Here is a 19099-nt window from a genome sequence, read left to right as displayed (position 1 = left end):
ATGATTAGGAATGACCATTCAAACTGTTTCCCTTTTTAATGCAGTTTTTGCAAACATTCACATGAAAGGGTTTTTTCCTTCATACTAATATTTGGGGATTGGTGGTTATTCATATGCATACTATTAGTGGTATCTTTATACAAGTCAGAGTATTTATGATTCGTATTTGCTGTGCCCAATAACTAAATTGTGTATGGTCTCAACTTTAAATCACAAATTAGACAGGTCCTAAAGAAAATAGGCCTAAGTTTACAAACTTTTGCAAAAGCTTAGCTAAATCTGGACTGAGTTGACAGCTTTTAACAATTCCCAAAATTAAAGAAGTTGCCTGAAACACACCCCGTGTCCCCACTGGCCTGACCTTGTAGCAGGTGTTGACTGCTTGTGAAAGGGTTAAGTGGTATCTGCTGGCTCACAGGAGGAAGTGACCTATTAGATATAAGGGAGGTGAAAGTGACTGTCTGTGATAAAGGATCTAGGATGTGGGATGAGCGGACTTGAGCAAGGAACTCTAGGAGCAGTCAAGCCTGAGTGGAAAATATGAGCTGATGCTTTACCTCATTGTTGTTTCCTTTGTTAATAAAGCCAAACTCCAAAAAGGGGATGGATTTGCACTTTACAGACTCTGTGGATAGTGTTTTTTACAGCACATTGTTAAAGGTGCCCATTTACAACATGATTTTGTTGTAAACACGTCACATAGCTCTATTCCTTAGCAGTGCAAAAAAACATCCTGACTGACGTTTGCAGAAATGGCAGTATCCTGCTTTGAAATAACTAATGTCTTATTAAAAGATAATTATGGCCAAATTAAGTTCACTTGTGCCCTCTCTCCTACAGCTCATCAACTTTTCTTAGGCCCCTATTGCAACTGGCACTGAACTTAAAGGCAATGTTTCCACTGATTTCAATGGGAGTTCGATCTGGCCCATAATGCAGAATTCATTAAATCAAAAATGGCAACAGAGACATGATGGTTAAAAGGGGCTGATCTTGCTTTCACTTGTTTTAACTTGCATTTACTTCAGCTAAGTTGAGTTACTCCTGATTTACTGACAGATGGCACAGAATCACATGGAGAATTATGAAAACATCTTATTGCTGAAGAAAATACCAGGTAAAGGTAACAGGCACTGCTTCCTGCCTTGCCAAACATACTTGGTAATCCTGGTATTCCTTTGATGTCAGCAGACTCTGTGTTTAACATCAGAGTTCTGAGGTAGGCACACACAGTAGTACTGTGATTATGTAACAGAAGTGGTAAACTGTAGGATTTTATAGGAGAATCTGGGTCATGAGAGAGAAAAACCTCTCATTTTAACAAGCAAAAGACTTCAGTATCTGAGACCTTAATCCAGGTGCTATCACTGTTCTCTATGCACTTAGCAAAATACATATAAGTGAAAGAGAGAAAATGAAAAGTCAGTCAGATTTGATTTAGAAGTTCTCTTTCCTCCTCCCCTACTCACACCAAGTATGCATCAGTGTAGCCTAAGGGTGCCAGTCCCTCATTAGTATAGCTGGGTAGGAAATGTCTTTGCTGTCCCAAGAGCTTTCAAAATTTTTCATATACCTGCCCCACCCCCCCAAAAAAAGATGCAGAGTGAATTATCTCATCCACCCCAGAACAGCCAATAGTCCACTGATGATGGAACTCACCTGAGAAGTGAGAGAGCCAGGTTCATGTCCCTGTTGTGTCTGATTCAAAGCAGGAATGTAACCTGGGTCTCTAACATCCTGGGTTAGATTATCCTCACCACTAGGGTTTCACCTACAATGTGGAAGACCCAGTCTCAAGCCTCTGCACCTCCCACAGAAACGCAGAAATGTAGGACTGGAAAGGACTTCAATATGTCATCTAGTCCAGTCCCCTGGACTAAGTATTATCTAGACCATACTGATGGGGTTATCTAAACTGTTTTTTAAAATCCCCAATGATGGAGATTCTACAGTCTCTGGTAAATTGTCCCGATGTTTAACTACCCTCACAGTTAGGAAGTTTTTCCTAGTGTCTAACCTAAATTTCCCTTGCTGCAATTTAAGCCCATTACTTCTTGCCCTTTCCTCAGTGGATAAGCAGAACAATTTATCACCCTACTCTTTGTAATCACCTTTTACATACTTGAAGACTGCTATGTCACACACACACCCAGGTCTTCTCTTCTCCAGACTAACTGAATCCAGTTTTTTCAATCTTTCCTCAATAATCACGTTTTCTAGAACTTATATCATCTTTGTTGCTCTCCTCTGGACTTTCTCCAATTTATCCACGTTTCCCGAAATGTAGTGCCCAGAACTGAACACAATACTCCAGTTGAGGCCTTATCAATGTTGAGTAGAGTGGAAGAATTACTTCTCATGTCTTGCTTACAACACTCCTAATACATTTCAAAATTATAGTTGACTCATTAAGTTTGTGATTCACTATAACCCTCAGATCCTTTTCTGCACTACTCCTTCCTAGGCAGTCATTTCTTGTTTTGTATTTGTGAAGCTGATTGTTTCTTCCTAAGTGTAGCACTTTGCATGTGTTCTTACTGAATTTCATCCTATTTATTTATTTCTCCAGTTTTTCGAGATCATTTTAAATTCTAATCCTGTCTTCCGAAGCACACTAAGCTAGCAGTTCTCTGGCCCCGACTGCCATCTAGTTCCCAAACACACAGTCCCCAACAGGCCACACTGTAAACTTTAACCAAGCCAAAAGAAAAAAACAAAAATACAAACAAGCTCACTCCAAAATTTGTGCTTTCTCCTTCTTCAGCAGGCAATCGCCCTCCCTCCCTCTCAAACTCCTGCTTGCTACCCAAGTTTGCTAGGACACTTCGCATCTGGATGATAAGCCCTTCTCTCCTAGCTCAAAGGACATGAGCAAGGTGAACGCCTTAACCACTAGGAGTCAGTCTCTTTCTCTGGCCCATTGAATATCTAATTATTTGTACATAGTGGAACTGCTCCAGCTCTCCAGGAGAGAGAGAAACTTGCTCCAGAATAGCTAATAGCCTGATGGTTAGGGTGCTCAGCTGTGATGTGAAAGATTCAGATCCCTGCCTTGATTTAGGCAGAGCTTCCCAGGTGAACGTTTTAGCTATAGGATGGGTCATACACTGAGCTACTGGATGAGCCACACATACAGAAGAAATTCCATCTAGGATCTGAGAAACCTGTCTAATCAAAACAGATATACTCCTGCAAAATGATTCAGTTTCCACAAACTGGCATTCCTGACCAGCTATACTCATTAGTTATTAGCAGAACAATAGTCACCACCTAAGTCTTACAGTTACTTATTAAAATTTTTCACTGGAGTAGCTCAAATTTACTATGCCACAAAGTTTACAGTGAAACTCTGTTTTAATTATGATTAGTTCATTTTTAAATTTTTTCAAGAAAAGTCACTTAAAATTTAATTTTTAAAAATCTCTGTCACTTTACATTAAATATCAGTGGTTTCAAAGTGAGGCTTCTGTATAACTTCCCTTTCACTCTCTTAATTAGGGCTTTTAGGGAGCAATTGCTTCTTTCAAATACTTCCATTTTCTTTGTTGGTAAGGGAGTTTTAAATAGACTGGAGGCTTCTATCAACTGAATATAATAGCTTTAGAAAAATGCACTCTTCTCTTCCTCTTAAGTTGAATACATAGGTCCAATTATGTTCAGAAAGAATTTGGGATATTTTACAAAGCAGAACACACTGTAAATGAACACTTCAGACCTGCAGAAGTACTTAACTCTAAACATAAATGACGCTCACTCTCTCACTGCTAATGAAAGGTAACCACTGATAGGCAAGATAAAAGTGAAAAGCATTTCCAATTTGTTGAACTTAAAACCTATGACACCGATAAATGGATATGCAAATTGTGCAGTCCTTTTTCGAGGCACAAGATATTTGGATTAGCATGATATTTATTTTGGATTCGAGCCCTGTCCTTCTGTAGCAAGATTTATTGTAAATACCAAAGGCATATTCTCTTTCATTCAACAAGAGTATTACTGGAAGTAATTTCAGAGATACGAGTAAAGTGTTTCTTTATAAATTGTGAAATTAAATAACTAGGAAAATTGGTTCTTCTCCAATAAAGAAAAAGTAAACACCTTTACTCACTCGCACGGACATATAGACACAGAAACAAACATGACATACACAGAAAAAAAGCACTCAGATAATTTCGGAACGTGTTAAAGGTGAAGAGACTGGATTTGAAAAGAGTTAAACAATTCTGCTCTCAGTTACACTGCCATAAATGTGGAATCAATTCCCTGAATTAAATTGAATTGTTCCAGATTTATACTGAGTAACTGAGAACAGAATCCAACCTAAAACAGAGGGGAAAATATTCAATCAGTTTAGAGAGCTGGTCTACTGCGTTTAGTTGCCCTTTACTGTACTGTGCATTGCAGGTACAGGCAAGCGTCATCTTACGCAGGGGTTCCATTCTGCAGTTAGCGCGTAAAGCGAAAACCACGTATAGTGGAACACTCATTGAGTTGAATGGCGGGCGGAATCGCCCACACTACAGATGCAGTTTTTATATTGTTTTTCTTCTTTTTTCTCTGTTTTTGCCGACCACGCAAAGCTCAATTCGTGCATGTTAAATGCGCCTAAGATGCGACTTGCCTGTATTCGTGTAGAGCGCTTTCCCATAGTGTCAGCATGGCTAGGAATTTATTTCCACTTGTTGTGGTACTTATTTTCTGGGTGATCTTGGGCAAGTCACTTCATTTCCATGTGCCTCAATTTCCCCGTGTGCAAAAAAATGGGGATATTGCTGCTTACCTCCTCTGTACAGTGCTCTGAAATCTATTGATTAAAACCCATACAGGAGTCAGGAACTACTATCATCATGATCTGCATTGGGATTAGCTCGCCCAGCTCATGCAGAAATGATAGTGAGTCTTTGACAGGCTGAGGTCTATGACCTTACTAATATTCGGCAAAATCCTTCATTTCTTAATTCTGTCAAGGATCTCACTATAATCATAAGAATGGCCATACTGGGTCACACTAATGGTCTATCTAGCCCAGTGTTTTGTCTTCCAACAGTGGAAAATGACAGGTGCCCCAGAGGGAATGAACAGAACAGGCAATCATCAAGTGATCCATCCCCTGTCGCTCATTCCTAGCTTCTGGCAAACAGAGGCTAAGGACATCATCCGTACTCATCCTAGCTAACAGCCATTGATGGACCAACCTCCATGGATTTAGCTAGTTCTTTTTTGAAACCTTCTATAGCTTCTGTTTGTCTACAAGGTGCCACAGGATTCTCTGCTGCTTTTACAGATCCAGACTAACACGGCTACCCCTCTGAAACTCTGTAGTCTTGGGCTCATTAAGTCAGAAGGTTGTGTGTGTCATTAAGAGGGGAATATGCAAATAAGGGGACAGTTTAGGGCCACCCAGAGGATTCAGGGGGCCTGGGGAAAAGTAGGGGAGCTGTGGCGCTAGTACTCACCCAGAAGCGGTCCGGGTCTTCAGCGGCATTTTGGCAGCTAGGGGGCCCTTCAGTCACTCTGCATCTTCACTAGCACTGAAGGGCCCCCTGCCACCAAAACGCCTCCGAAGACCCGGACCACTGCCGGGCCAGGGCTCGCGGGGCCCCCTGCAGGGCTTGGGGCAAATAGACCTGCACTCTGGGAGGCACTGGGACAGTTTCCTGTTTAAATCTACAAAAACAATTAGGAGTCTGGTGGCACCTTAAAGACTAACACATTTATTTGGGCATAGGCTTTTGTGGGTAAAAAAACCCACATGCCCAAATAAATCGGTTAGTCTTTAAGGTGCCACCGGACTCCTCGTTTTTGCGGATACAGACTAACATGGTTACATGGCTACCCCTCTGATTATAATGATATTCTATAAATCAGTACTTTCCCCTCATCTGCAATACTGTGCTCCAGACTGGTCACACTATCAGAAAGAGGTTACTGTAGAATTGGTGGAGGTTGAGATATGAGCCACAAGAATGATTAGAGGTATGGAAAAAACTCTGATAAGAAAAGAAGATTGAAAAGAGTGGGACCATTTACTTTTAGTGAGGAGACAAATAAGAAGGCACATGGCAAACATACGCAAATAACGAACAGTCTAGAAAAGCTGCATCTAGAAATTCTGTTCTCATCTGATAACGCAAGAACAAGGGGACAATGAATTTGTATTCAAAACTTATAGAAGGAATTACTTATTCACAAAACTAATCGTTAGAATGTAGAACTCACTGCCATGTGATGTTGTTGAAACCAAGCATTTAGCAAGATTCAAAGAGGGATTGGACATGTATATATATAACAAGACTATTCAGAGTTATAGTAGAATGTATGTTTAAAAAACTAGGAGGGACGTAAAATCTCAAACTTCAGGGTTAAAGCCAATTTCTGACTATTGGCTGTTAAGAGGAGATAACCTTGGGTGGCAGATTATTCCAAATCTGCCTCCTACAGAGTTTCTTGAACTTTCATCTAACTTAGTACTAACCACTGCCAGAGACGGGATATTGAACTAGTAATTCCTGTGTTCCCATGAGAAATCCAAAAAAGGTCAGAGCCACTTTGAGGACAGTAGCGGGACATTGCTTGCTGGTTCTTCTGCCAACCACAGGCTTAGGTCTCTGGTCTCTCAGTGGCTCACTTTACGTCTGGTAAAGAGGCTCCTGCCTAATTTTATGTCTGGAAATGACAGGGCACAGAATGAATTAATCTCAGACCTATTGCTAATGGACAGACCTCCACATTATAAAACTGCCACCACAGTGGGATTTTGAAACAGAGACTAAAGACATAAAAGGACATGGAGTCTGAAATACCCTCTCAAATAGAACAAATGGAATGCTGCAAAAACAGTGTGAACATTCTCTCTTATTCTCAACTACTAGTTAATTGTAATGTTTCTTCCTTTTTTTATTCATGAATATCTTTGTAAATAGATTTTTTGCTTACATGAACATTTCGGGGATGGTTCTTCTTCATAAGCATACTTATGTTTAGATGTGAACACGCATTTTAATTTGTGGACAATAATAGTCATCAGCATAAACTCTTTGGAGCCATGACTGTGTATTTGTGTGTGTGTGTACAGCACCTATACAATGGGGTTCTCTAGCTATTTTATTATAAATAATGATTATTTGCTAATCATCATTCAATATTTTCCTAATTTTAAAAATTATTTAATCAGACAACAAATTTGACAGCATATTACTTGGGTGACCAGTCAGACACCATTAAATATGAATAGCATATAGCTGAATTGAACCGTTCACAGCCTGAAGACTTAAGTTTGATGATAAGTTGTTAAATGTTCATCCAAACTAACTGTGAATACTTCTGCAAAAAGCAGGTTTGGTTTCAACACAATTCATTAACAGAAAAAAATGGTGAAATTACTCCGATAATGTATCAACTCTAACACGTCTAGCCCTATTCTCAGGAAACCTGAGAAGTGATGCCTCCAGAAATTGATTGAAACACACAGTTGGATTGAATGGGCTAATTTGCACTGTCTGTGTTTTACTTCTTCTATTGATACAGGACTGTGCTTCTCCTAAGCACTAAATGCACTCAAAGGTTTTTAAAAATAATGCCTCTTCTTTCTGCCCTCCTCACCCCCAACCCAAGTATCTATTTTGATATCTCTACTCGATAAGTTTACCTGGGGGTCCTGCATTCACCCAAACCAGCCTATTCCCATTAAAGTTTGTTTCTTGCTTACATTGTTATTTCAAATTCCTACCCCACAAAAGACTCCAGTACACACAAAAAATTTGCCTCTTGACAAAATTCTAGAAGTGTGAAATCATATATTCTATCTGATGAATTGTTGTAATCTATTTGCAAACACTGGCAAACAACAAAACTCATTAAAATTGTTTACACTTCATAAACACCACAAGATAGAAAGCTAGGTAAATTCTGCATTTAACTTTATCAAAGGAATTATCAAACAAAGCCATAAAAATTGATGGCTTTTAGAAATAGATTTTTCTGGGGTTACATGGAATCCTAACATAGCCATAAATGCTTATATGCAAAATGTAATGTAGTGGAAGATTTTAAAGATTTAATGCAATTGCTTTTAATATAATTAGGATTTGATAACAATCACCCCACTAAATAAACACTTACCATACTCGTTATCATAGAAAATAATGAACTTCTGCCAGGCATATTCCATGACCACCCTCAATATAACATCATTTACATAGACGGGTGGGCGGACAGACAGTGTGTAGTCATCATTTCGATTGCTCCTGGTGAGGCCACAGCCACTTCTTGGAGTCCCAGCTGTTGAACGCTGGATGAAAAGGTGAGGGATGTGCATGGCATCTGCCAGGGACTGCAAGGATCCCGCCGACGTACAGCCAATGGAGCTGACAAGGGCCAGGATGCCTTGGTTCATAAGGTCGCATGCTGTAAGAAAACACAGTGATATTCAAGATGACAAGGGCAGTTCAGTGTTCACAGCTTATTTTTCTGCTGAAACAAATAAATACTGGGAGCTGCCATGCAAGAGCTTCAATGAAGTAAAAAGAAATTAGACTTTTGTAAATTCAATAATCTTGTCTACTATAAAACAGTCCAATCTAAAATCTATAAAAAAGTCAGGAGGCTTGTCTATTCATTTCAAACTGCCTTACCTATTATCACTACCAAGAGCAGTAAGACTGTTCCTTCCCCTGTCCTGGAAATGAAACTCAGCTAGAACATAAATTTATTCTATAAATATAACCTTTGGAAGACTGTTACAAACTAAACCCAACTATCAAAGTAACTGGATTTTCTGGGGAGATAAACACTTTCCAAAGTCCAGCATGCCCATTCTGGGAATAAGATGCAGAACTTGCAGAATAACAGCTCAGACTAGCTGTCAACTTTTGAAGGCAACTGAATACAGTCATGCACATTAGCTTGTCCAGAAAAAAACAAAAACTGAATAGCTCCTGGGTTATACAAGAAATGCACAGCATATGTGATCTAACTTGTTTATTTTAGTGTTTCAACAAAAAAAACAAACCAAAACAAAGCCCCCGAGTCATATAAATAGAATGCGGCTTTCAAAACTTAGGGCATAATTTCTGCAAGTTTTCCCTCCCCACTTTTTGGAAAACCACGTTCATGCAAAAAGTAACACCTTGTAACTAACAGCCCAGTCAATGAAGGCTGAGTTACAGTAGAAGTTCTGAATATTACACTAATGACATCCACGTGAATACCAAAGGTACTTAGGATGAATGTTAATGCAATCAATAAAAAAGAATAAATAATTATTTGGGCTATAATTCTGAAGCATTACTCTGTGAAATAAAGCACAGAGTGAAGTGTTTATTTTGTCTTTCTAATTGAGTTGAGAGCCAGAGCCAGTCAGCAACACCAGCTTGTAACATAATTCCCTAGAGCACAAATCAGGGACAATTTTTTAAATGCCTAATTTGAGACTGGTAAAACTACATGTGCAGTTACCCTGTATTCATACATGCAAAACAGAATTGTGCAGGAAAATACAATAGGTATTTACAGGTGCATATGTAGTACTTTAGTTGTGCAATTATCCATTTTGTGTGCAGATTTTGTGCACACAGCAGGTCAGGACACAAATGAAGAACCCACATGTGAAAAATCTGGCCTTCAAAGTATTATTACGGCAGACATATTTTGTTATCAGACGTGTTAGATCGGATTGTCATCCCCTTACACTACTCTACAAATATTCCCATTGACTTCAATATAACTATTTATGGCATAAGGCAATATTCAACGTGAATAAGGATGTCACGGTCTAGCCCTTATAAATCTTACCAATGTAGCCAAAAGATGGTATGGGAGATCGTGGACATGGATAACTTTTTTCATATACAATTAATACATTTACTATGTAATATTTAGTAATATTCAAGAGTACTTCTAAAAGAGTCAAAAGAAAGTCACCGTGTATGTCAAAATAATATACTATCCAAGAAATGACAATAAAAGATTGAAGGAAGGGGTTATTCCATACTTCACATCACTAGATTTATCCATCAGAATTATTTCAGTATCCTGCTTCACAGACAGAGAGGTCCCTCTGCACCAGGAAAAGCATGGCTCTGCTGTGTAAAGTGGAGATGGATTTCCATGGGGTTATCCAGGGATGCACATACCCAGAGGCAGTGCTAGCCCATTGGGAGCCCTAAGCAGGAATATTTCTCCCCACATACACAAACACAACACATACTAATGAGGAACCACTTTAGCTGCATGGGGTCCTAAGTAATTGTTTAGTCTGCTTATGCCTAGTGCTGGCTCTGTACTCACTCCTGAATATCACGGAGTTCAGCTCTCTGGGGCTTCCCTGCATAACAGAGCACAAATGAACAAGTGAAGAAGGGCAGAGATGATGGCAGAGAATTCAATACTTCTTCACAGGTTTTTTTGTCCTCCCCTCTATAATGGAGGCTTTTTGGAGGCAATTGGGGTACTATGTTAAAGTAGCCTCCACAGAGAGGCTCCAAAGCACTGGAGCTGGGGAAAATGATCCCTTCCCCTGTGTGGATACTCAGAGTATAGCCTACTACTTGTGCTGGGTCCCAGAATGGATGGAAGAGGCATTGTCAGGTTAAAAATGAGATAGACTAGTTAATGTCTCTTTACTCAGCTTCTAATCACTTTTCCAGTGCTCTTTTCATACTTCAGGTAAATATTGTGAAACCTAGAGCGCAAGTCCTGCAAGGAATGCTGTTCTTTCCAAGATAAACATTTCCAGTGTCATTACAAAAAAAGTTTCCTTCATTTTTAGTTTAGAATTTATTTTATCATTTTTTGGTTACCAATCTTTGCAAAAAAGGTTTCTTTCAGTGCCGCAGAATTTTAGGCCTAAATGGACTCGACAGTGTCCCTTTAAATGAAATATGCCCTGCACCCACAGTCTCTCAAACACGACTTTACAAAACACATCACAGTAAGAGACAGTCTTACAGAAATCACCCTGAGGATCCTTCTCATGGCAAATGTCTATATTTCTAGGCACTCTTTATGACCAAAAAATAATCAGGAGACTCACTATAATACTGCAGAACAGGGGGAATTTTCACTGTGCACTGTGTTACTGAAACAAAGCAAAACAGGAGGGAAAAAAGCATATGGTTCAAAGATGGATTTATTCTTTTGCTTAATGGGGCTAAATTCTGCTCCTAGCACACAGTCTGAAAGAGCACCTGCAATCTGCTCACTCCAGGTCACTCTATTATGAATACTGTTGAAGCATGAAGATTGCAGTAGCCCCCAAGGCTCCTGCTTCCCCAATTATGCATACACGGAGCGTATGTGTGTGTTGAGACGGGATGGTAATCCAGTCAATTTTGCTGGCAAATGCACCTTCGCACCTACAGTTAGTCTTACAAACTTTGATTAACTGAATGTATATTTAGATAGTGGAGAAAGGCTTGTTATTTGGAACGTTCATTCTCACTGCATCAGTCTCCCATCAACTGAATTATTTTTTAGGTAGAGAGCCATCTCTACAGTTTATACCCACATAAACAAAACAAAACCATTTCCTGGTGTCAAAACATTATACACACTCCTTGTCCAGCCATAACTCCCATTGGCTTCAATGGGAATTTTGCCTCTGTAAGAAGTGAAAGATTGAGCCCTATATATTATCTTTTTTTGACAATGAAAAGCTTAATTAAATCTTTTTTCTGCTTATCCAAATCTTCAGTGGTAGTTTTTTTCATTTTACTAACCCTAGCACAAAAGCATCTGAAAATCCTTCCTCCATTCCCTCCTAAGCTTGAAGAAATCAGCCAGTACTGTACTCTGCCTCTAAGTAAAAAGATTACACAAGGAGTTTAAAAGCATTTTGTCATTCAAGACTCCTTTAATTTACTGTCACTACCTGAGAGGTCATATATTAAAGCTGAAATCAAATCTATTCCTAATATGATCAAGCTACATTCTTTTACCATCAATACATCATAAACATTCCTGTGTCTTTACATCATTCTTCAATATAGTAGAAATGTCAAATTCAAATGGATTAGTATACAATTCTATTAGAGGTGTGACAAAGCCAGCCTTAAGAAATACAGGATTAATAATATCAACTGCCCTCTCCCCCAGCCCACTCAACACACACATGCCCAAGTCAAAGACAATCCCCAATGAGCCCCATGTAACACTGTGGCAGGGTGCTTCTAGCAGCAAAGGCCAACAGGCTAGAGTGGGTAGCCAGGCCCCTGCCAAGACCTTGGGACATGAGCCACCATTGCCTGGTGATAGTGCAAGGCCAGGTGGGCTTAGCTCACTCTGCAACCCCCAGGCCCTGCCCCACAAGACAGGAGCTATCGCTGCCTGGGGTGAGTGCAGAGCTGGGTGGGCTCACTCGAGGGCCGCTCGGGGGGGGGGGGCAAGTGGGGCAATTTGCCCCAGGCCCTGGGCCCCGCAGGGACCCCCACGAGTGTTTTTGGGGCCCCTGGAGCAGGGTCCTTCACTCGCTCCAGGGACCCCGGAAAACTCTCATGGGGCCCCGGCCCCTGGAGCTTCTTCCGCTCCAGGTCTTCAGCAGCAATTTGGTGTAGGGGGGTCCTTCTGCTCCAGGACCCGCTGCTGAAGTGCCAGGTCTTCGGCGGCAATTTGGTGGTGGTGGCCCCCCTCTGCCCAAGACCCCAGACCCCCTGAATCCTCCGGGCAACTCTGGCTCACTCTCCAACTCTCCCACCTTCCCTACAAACCCGGCCAAGATAAAGCTTGGCCCAATCTTATGGGAAAGAAGTGGGCCATTCTAAAACAAAATGCCAGAGACAGATTTGCAGACCACTGCATAACGATCCAGATAGGCTCATCATGTCATGGGGCACTCAGAGCTCCACCCCCCACAACCCTACACCTTTTCAATAGCAGCGTAGCTATTAAGTTTTACTCAGCCCCCACCCAAAAGAGCATCTTCACCCTCAGGTGAGACAATCACTTTCAATTCATTTCTCCTGTACTCAAGGACATCCCTAGGGGGATGCAGGGTCTGGGACAAATCAGCCTTTTGATAGTCTCCTCGCCCTCCATCCCATGCCCCCCAACTCCCACCATCTGCCCTTCCTCCTCACCATCCACCCACCTGCCTGTCTCCTCACCCCACTCCTGCCTGCCCCTCGCCTTCCTGTTCGCCTCCTCACTCTGCTTGCCCACCCACCTCACCTGAATATCAGGACAAATGGAGTCCCGAACATACATAGGTCAGAACGTGGAACAAAGGGCTAAATATCAGGACAGTCCCAATTTTATCAAAAGTGTGGTGCCTCTGCAAGGGACATCTCTGCCTGTACTACAGCAGCCTTTCCACTGCTCTTCTCAGCTTGGCTCACTCAACAGTCTATAGTATTCACCTGACCCCTTCCAAGCTGGGACTGATAATTGAACAGGGAAGGCTGACCCTTGGCCCCCTCAGCCATAGAGGAACATGCCACAGGATGATATTAAAATTGGACGTCCCCTAGCCACAACCAGTAAATTGATTGCAGTGTTTCTCATTCTGTGTTTAGAGAATACTGGAGTAAATATCCATTCCTTACAGTGGGCCACTAAGTAAACAGTATTAATTCCACTTAGCAAATGAGGAAATTGAGACACACAGAGGTTAAGTGACTTGCCCAAGGCCACATAGTGAGTCACTGGCAAAACCACGATTCAGGAATTTCTGACCCCCAGTCTCATGTTCGTTCATCTAGAAAATTCTGCCTCTCCATCCTCTAACAAAGGGAGACCACAATGGACTCACATTGTTTTTTTCATATGCTCTCAAATGTTTGATTTATCCTAGAAAATGTCTCATTTATCCTAGAGAGAGGAGATGATCTATGCCATATTAAGTAAATCATTCATTGCCCCAAGGTCCCAATGATAGAGAATCATATAAGATGAAGGCATTGGTACATCAGGGAGAACTGATGATAGTACTACATCATCGCTCTCTATTAACTAATGTTCAGAGATCTTAGCCCGTGTTCTGCCCTCTCTCTTTTCCTTGAGCAGTTGCGCCCACCACAGAGGGGGTCTCTGTTTCTACAGCAGTGTCTCCTGTCTTTAAATAAGTCTAAAACATTCATGTCTTCAACATAGAAGAGATCAGCAGTTCAGAAAAGGAAAATTAGCTTGAAAATGTACAGGAAGTTTAAACAGATAAACTACAGGTCTTTTTGCTTTATGTTCATAGTCTTGGGAGGAAGGAAAAAGGATAAAAAATATAATTATGAGGCATATCATCATGAGATCTTGTTATTTAATTCTCAATAAATCTTTTTTATTCATTTTTAGATACCAATTCTGCTCCTGCAAATTATTCTTCTGTCATAATACAGTGGTTCAACCTGGATTTAGAACTGATTTATTTCAAGATGAATGACAGCATATTTTTAATATACCTCAAGATACGTTCATAAGGAAATAAAGGTAAGATCTCCTGGTTGAAAGAATGCAGGGAAAAAAGTATGCATGACTGGGTTTTATATAATGTTCTCCTTTCAACTAGAGATACATGTGCCCAAATCCATTCCTGTTCCATAGGTTATGGAAATCAACCTTGATAACATCTTCTTACCTGCACGCATTTAGTCCCCTCCTCTTCCAACAATACATTACATATAACTCAGAGTGGTGATATCTTTAAAATAACTTATTAACATTTAAGGGATTTTATTTGGTCCTGATTGCTAAACCGAATTTGTAGTTACAAATTTTAACAGACGGTGCTTATTCAGGTTAGAGGTTTTTTTGTGTGGAGCAAAAATATATATATAAAATTTGAATACATGCTTAATGTCTGGATTCAGATCTCCATGAAAAATTAAAAAACAAAAACAAAAACTTGGAGAAGGAGGTGCATCTCTGCAGGATACAACTACAGCACAGTTACTACTGAGGAATTTTAGCTGACCTGTCTCTGGATGTAGCTGAGGATAGGGTTTCTCTTCCATATTCAGGATTCTGCCAAGGATGACCAGTGTTTTATACTTGCTCACTCAAAACTAGGCAACCATCTGAACCTTGAAAACTGGGCTGGCAATCTCAGGTTTTTCAGAAGAAAGGATTTATTTTTCCACAATATTTCAGCATTCCTTCTTCCCGTCCAAGGTTCATTAAATGTATTGTAAGGCCTGAAGAGGCCATTGCAATCTAGTCTGACCTCCTGTATAACATAGACAAAAGGCCTTCCTTGGAATAATTCCTGTTTGAACTAGAGCAGATGGAACCACAGTGTGTGAAGAATGTGAAAATAGAACCTGATTTTACGTAAGTTAATCAAACTTTCTCAAACCACTAACAAAATCCATATTTTGGACAAAGTGCCAGGTTGGCTATTTTTTTTTAATTCCATCTAATGCCTGTCTCCTCCTCTTCCTTTTCATTTCTGTTTTTCACACACTACACAAGCCATGCTAACATGCCACGTACCAGCCCAAGCAAAACAAAAATCCATTCACTCTTTGCCATGAAAAAAGAATATATTTGTCTCATCTGGGCTATTAGAATTTTTCACAGATAGCACATGCCCTGCACTGTGAACAATGTTAATATTATGCAAGTAATATAAATGGTTCAACTGGCAGAGTCTCAACAGCACAAAGCATACTTAAGAGCATTGTCGGAACATATAGCTGGGTGAATGTCAGTTTACCAAGCTCCAGTTAGCTGAAGCCCTAAAGGAAAGTTGGTTATTCCTCTAACTGCATTGACTGAGGTTTCACCCCTTCAGCACTCCTGGGATCTACAAGAGCTTACGGCTGCAGAGTTTAGGAGCACCATAGGATTAATGCTGTCCAGCAGTCTCCCCTCTGCTGAGCCCTTGGACACTTGATTATGTAATTTCTCAGTTCTACACAGATTTGGTGCATCTCCCTAAGATCTTTGTAAAGTCAGGGTTCCAATATACATAAAATATTTACCCATTTCTCATATTCCATTCATGACTACTGCAAACACAAATTACCAATAGGCAAATGCTCAAGAAACCCTCATCCCCATAATCAGTGGGGGGTGCTGACCCAAAACTCCTTGATGTCAATGGGAGTACCTTTCATTGACATTAGCGAGTACTGGGCCAGAGCCAGTGACAAACTTGCACAGAAAAACTAGAACTGAACCACGACATTCAAAAAGTTTGGTTAAGTCCTTTCATTGTTTTTCACCTTTGCACATCCTCTGACATTCCAGATTCTCTCTGGGAACAGAACCTGAGGTGCCAAAATACTATATGGTTATTCATTCAGTTTTACATAACTAAGAGGCCCAGGTAAGCATCCATACATTAAGGTTTTTCTCTAAAGTAGTATTCTCTATCTGCACGTTACAATGTTCGAGCATCACTAAACATTAGTGAGTTTGCTGCTGCCTGTCTCCCTGCTTTGCCACTATCAAAACTGAGTGAGTGACACTCCTTTTGCTGTACAGATAACAGACAAGAATAGACTTATGTCACAAAATTTGGATCTGGATCTGAACCCCCCATGCGCCCCACGAAGTATAAGCATGTTTGGAACTGCTGTTTGGGTTCAAACCACCATAAATACAGGGATACAGATGTGAACATCTCCAAAGTTCAGGGTCCCCCATTCTGGGGTTTTGGTTCAAGCCTATTTCTTACAGGCATGCGAGCCATATGCCACAAAACATTACAGGCCTTCCTTCACTGTTGTGTAAGCAATTTCCATTCAGTTGTGTGCTTACATATGTGGCATTCTGAAGCAATTAAATAAAATGAAAAAGTATAATTTATATTTGTAACTGGCATTGAATTATACTTGATTACTTATTAAATGAAGCATATGTCACTTTAAGCTAATGAGTTTCCTTCTTCACTTCAGCCCTGTACTGTAGCTGCATCTTTTACTTTTAATTTCTTTTCTCAGCTTTGTACAAGGGGTTATTAAGCAGTGCATTGGGTCTGATATAGTATTTAACAGCAAGCTTGCCCTCTGCATAGCAGCAATTATATAGAAATGAAAAGGCTGAGTCATAAAGCAACTTAATACAAAATTAATGGCAATTTGTCAGAAGATAATACGCTGGTAAAATCATATGGTTTTATTCTAGTTATTAGTTTTTTAAAGGCCCCGTGGAAGCATTTGAAAAATCCTATATTTAAACCTTGGGTATTAATAATTCTCATTTTATGCACTTCTCATTAAACATACCAGGACAATGTTATTGTTAAGTGAAGAAACAAAATTTACATACTATACTTGACACTACTTGACAAAAATTAAAATGCTATACTTTATATGACAATCTGCCTAACCATTTATGCTGTTATGAAATAACAGATCAACTCAAAGCCCCTTGTGTGCTACTCTCTCTCAAAATACTAATGTCCTAGTTCCCAACTCATTTGCGTGTGCAGATGTGCGTGTGAAAAAAACAGCTCATCATGACAGACTGGCATCCCAATTCCTCTTCTCCCATCATATCCCAGGTAGATCATTATCCCCTCCCTTTTTTCTGTTCCTTTTCTCTCATGTCCTTTCTGTCCCTTATTTCACCTCTTTCTCATCTGTTTTCCTTTTGAGCATTCAAAATTTTTTTTCCTTTGTTCATCACCTTGTTTCTTGTTCTCCCCCTTCTAGGGTCCCCTTCCACCCAGCCACACAGCATACACTTTCCCTGTTCAGGACTCTGCTTCTCTCTCTTTCCCCACTCACTTCTGCCCTCTCCACTGTCAGACGACAGCATGGTCCAGAGGATCTAGCACTGGACCTCAGAGTCTTGCTTCCCATCTTTTATTTCCATCACTGCTATTAATTTATTCTGTATCTGACTTTGGGCAAGTTACATGAATTCTCTGTGCCTCAGGTCCTTCTGTAGCAGGGATAACAATATTTACACATCTTTGTGACGTGCTTTGAGATCTATGGATGAGAAGTGGGATCTAAGTACAATTATCATTCTTTCTCTCTCATTTCAACCCAGTAGGGACATTCCATTCCTCATTAGACTCATTCTACCACAAGTTCTCTCTCTCTCTCTCACACACACACACACACACACACACTCACTCTCTCTCTCTCTCTCTCTTCTCTGATTTAGAGTGCTTCACAAGCATTTCTAGTCCTCCGCATTAGTATGGAGACAGTAGGCTTTGTTGGAGAGAGACAGATGTGCTGTGTAGCACAATACTACAACCTGCGTCAGGGTAGACAAAAGAACATGCAGCTAGTAGCTGTATCTTAGTGGCAACCCCTACAGTAGAGAGATCTGCATGTGCTACCCTGGAGAAGTTTGGCATTCTTCCAGGTACAGAGCTAACGGAACAATACTGTTCAGAATGAGACCACACACACCCCCAAAAGCAAAAACACAGACTGCTTTCTCTCCCAAGGTGCAAGCAGCAAGCATCCTGAGCATCTTGTTCTCGGGGGATAGTGGGCACCATATGGGAAAGAAAATGAAAAGGAAAGAAGCTTTCATATGCCACCTAGATTGTGAAAGTTTAATTTCTTTTCTCACAATAGAGGTAATTCTATAAGGCAAATAGAATGAGCACTGCAGTTTCAGCTGCAAACAATACTAAGGCCAGGACTTACATTCATACTAAAATGCATCGGTATAGACAGACTCTACATCTAATAAAAAGAGCTTTTGTTTGAAAATGAAAAGAATGCAGGGAGAAAGCAACATCAGCTGCAAAGAATGAAAGGATGTGAAAAATCTGGAAATTCAGTGAGAGCTCAAGAACACTACGTTCACTAATAGACTAGGCTCTTAAGGAAACTTCAAAAGAGTGACTATTAATTATGTGTCAAGAATAGACACTGGGTTTTATTGCTGAGGCACCAATTAATAATAAAAACAACAACTAGTCCTTATATAGCACCTTTCATCAGTAACACTCAGAGTGCTTTGCAAGGGAGCTCAGTATGATTATCCACATTTTAACAGACAGGGAAACTGAGGTACAAAACAGGGATGTGACTTGCCCAAAGACATCCAGCAAACCAAAGTTGTTGTCATTCATGCCTCAAAGAGCTCAGTCTGAACAGACAAACACATTAAAACATCCTGGGAGGTACAGAATAAAATTCTATCTTGGAGCTTTTTCCGTTTTGTTTTTAAACATTAACTAATGAGTGGATGACAGCAT

The 19099-nt window shown here is 40.3% G+C and overlaps 1 protein-coding gene across 1 annotated transcript in view; it reads right to left on the bottom strand.

The window, feature by feature from the left end:
* GRID2 (glutamate ionotropic receptor delta type subunit 2) overlaps positions 1 to 19099 on the bottom strand; it is a 1102380-nt gene that overhangs the window by 486545 nt on the left and 596736 nt on the right. Inside the window, exon 3 of the mRNA XM_075066158.1 lies at positions 8122 to 8406. Within this exon, the coding sequence (XP_074922259.1) occupies positions 8122 to 8406 (285 nt within the window). The remainder of the gene's footprint in view (positions 1 to 8121; positions 8407 to 19099) is intronic.

The sequence above is a fragment of the Chelonoidis abingdonii genome, chromosome 5 (genome assembly GCF_003597395.2).
Source record: "Chelonoidis abingdonii isolate Lonesome George chromosome 5, CheloAbing_2.0, whole genome shotgun sequence".
Lineage (NCBI taxonomy): Eukaryota > Metazoa > Chordata > Testudines > Testudinidae > Chelonoidis > Chelonoidis abingdonii.
The sequence above is the reverse complement of the archived record's forward strand: the minus strand, read 5'-3'. Positions and strand labels throughout refer to the sequence as shown.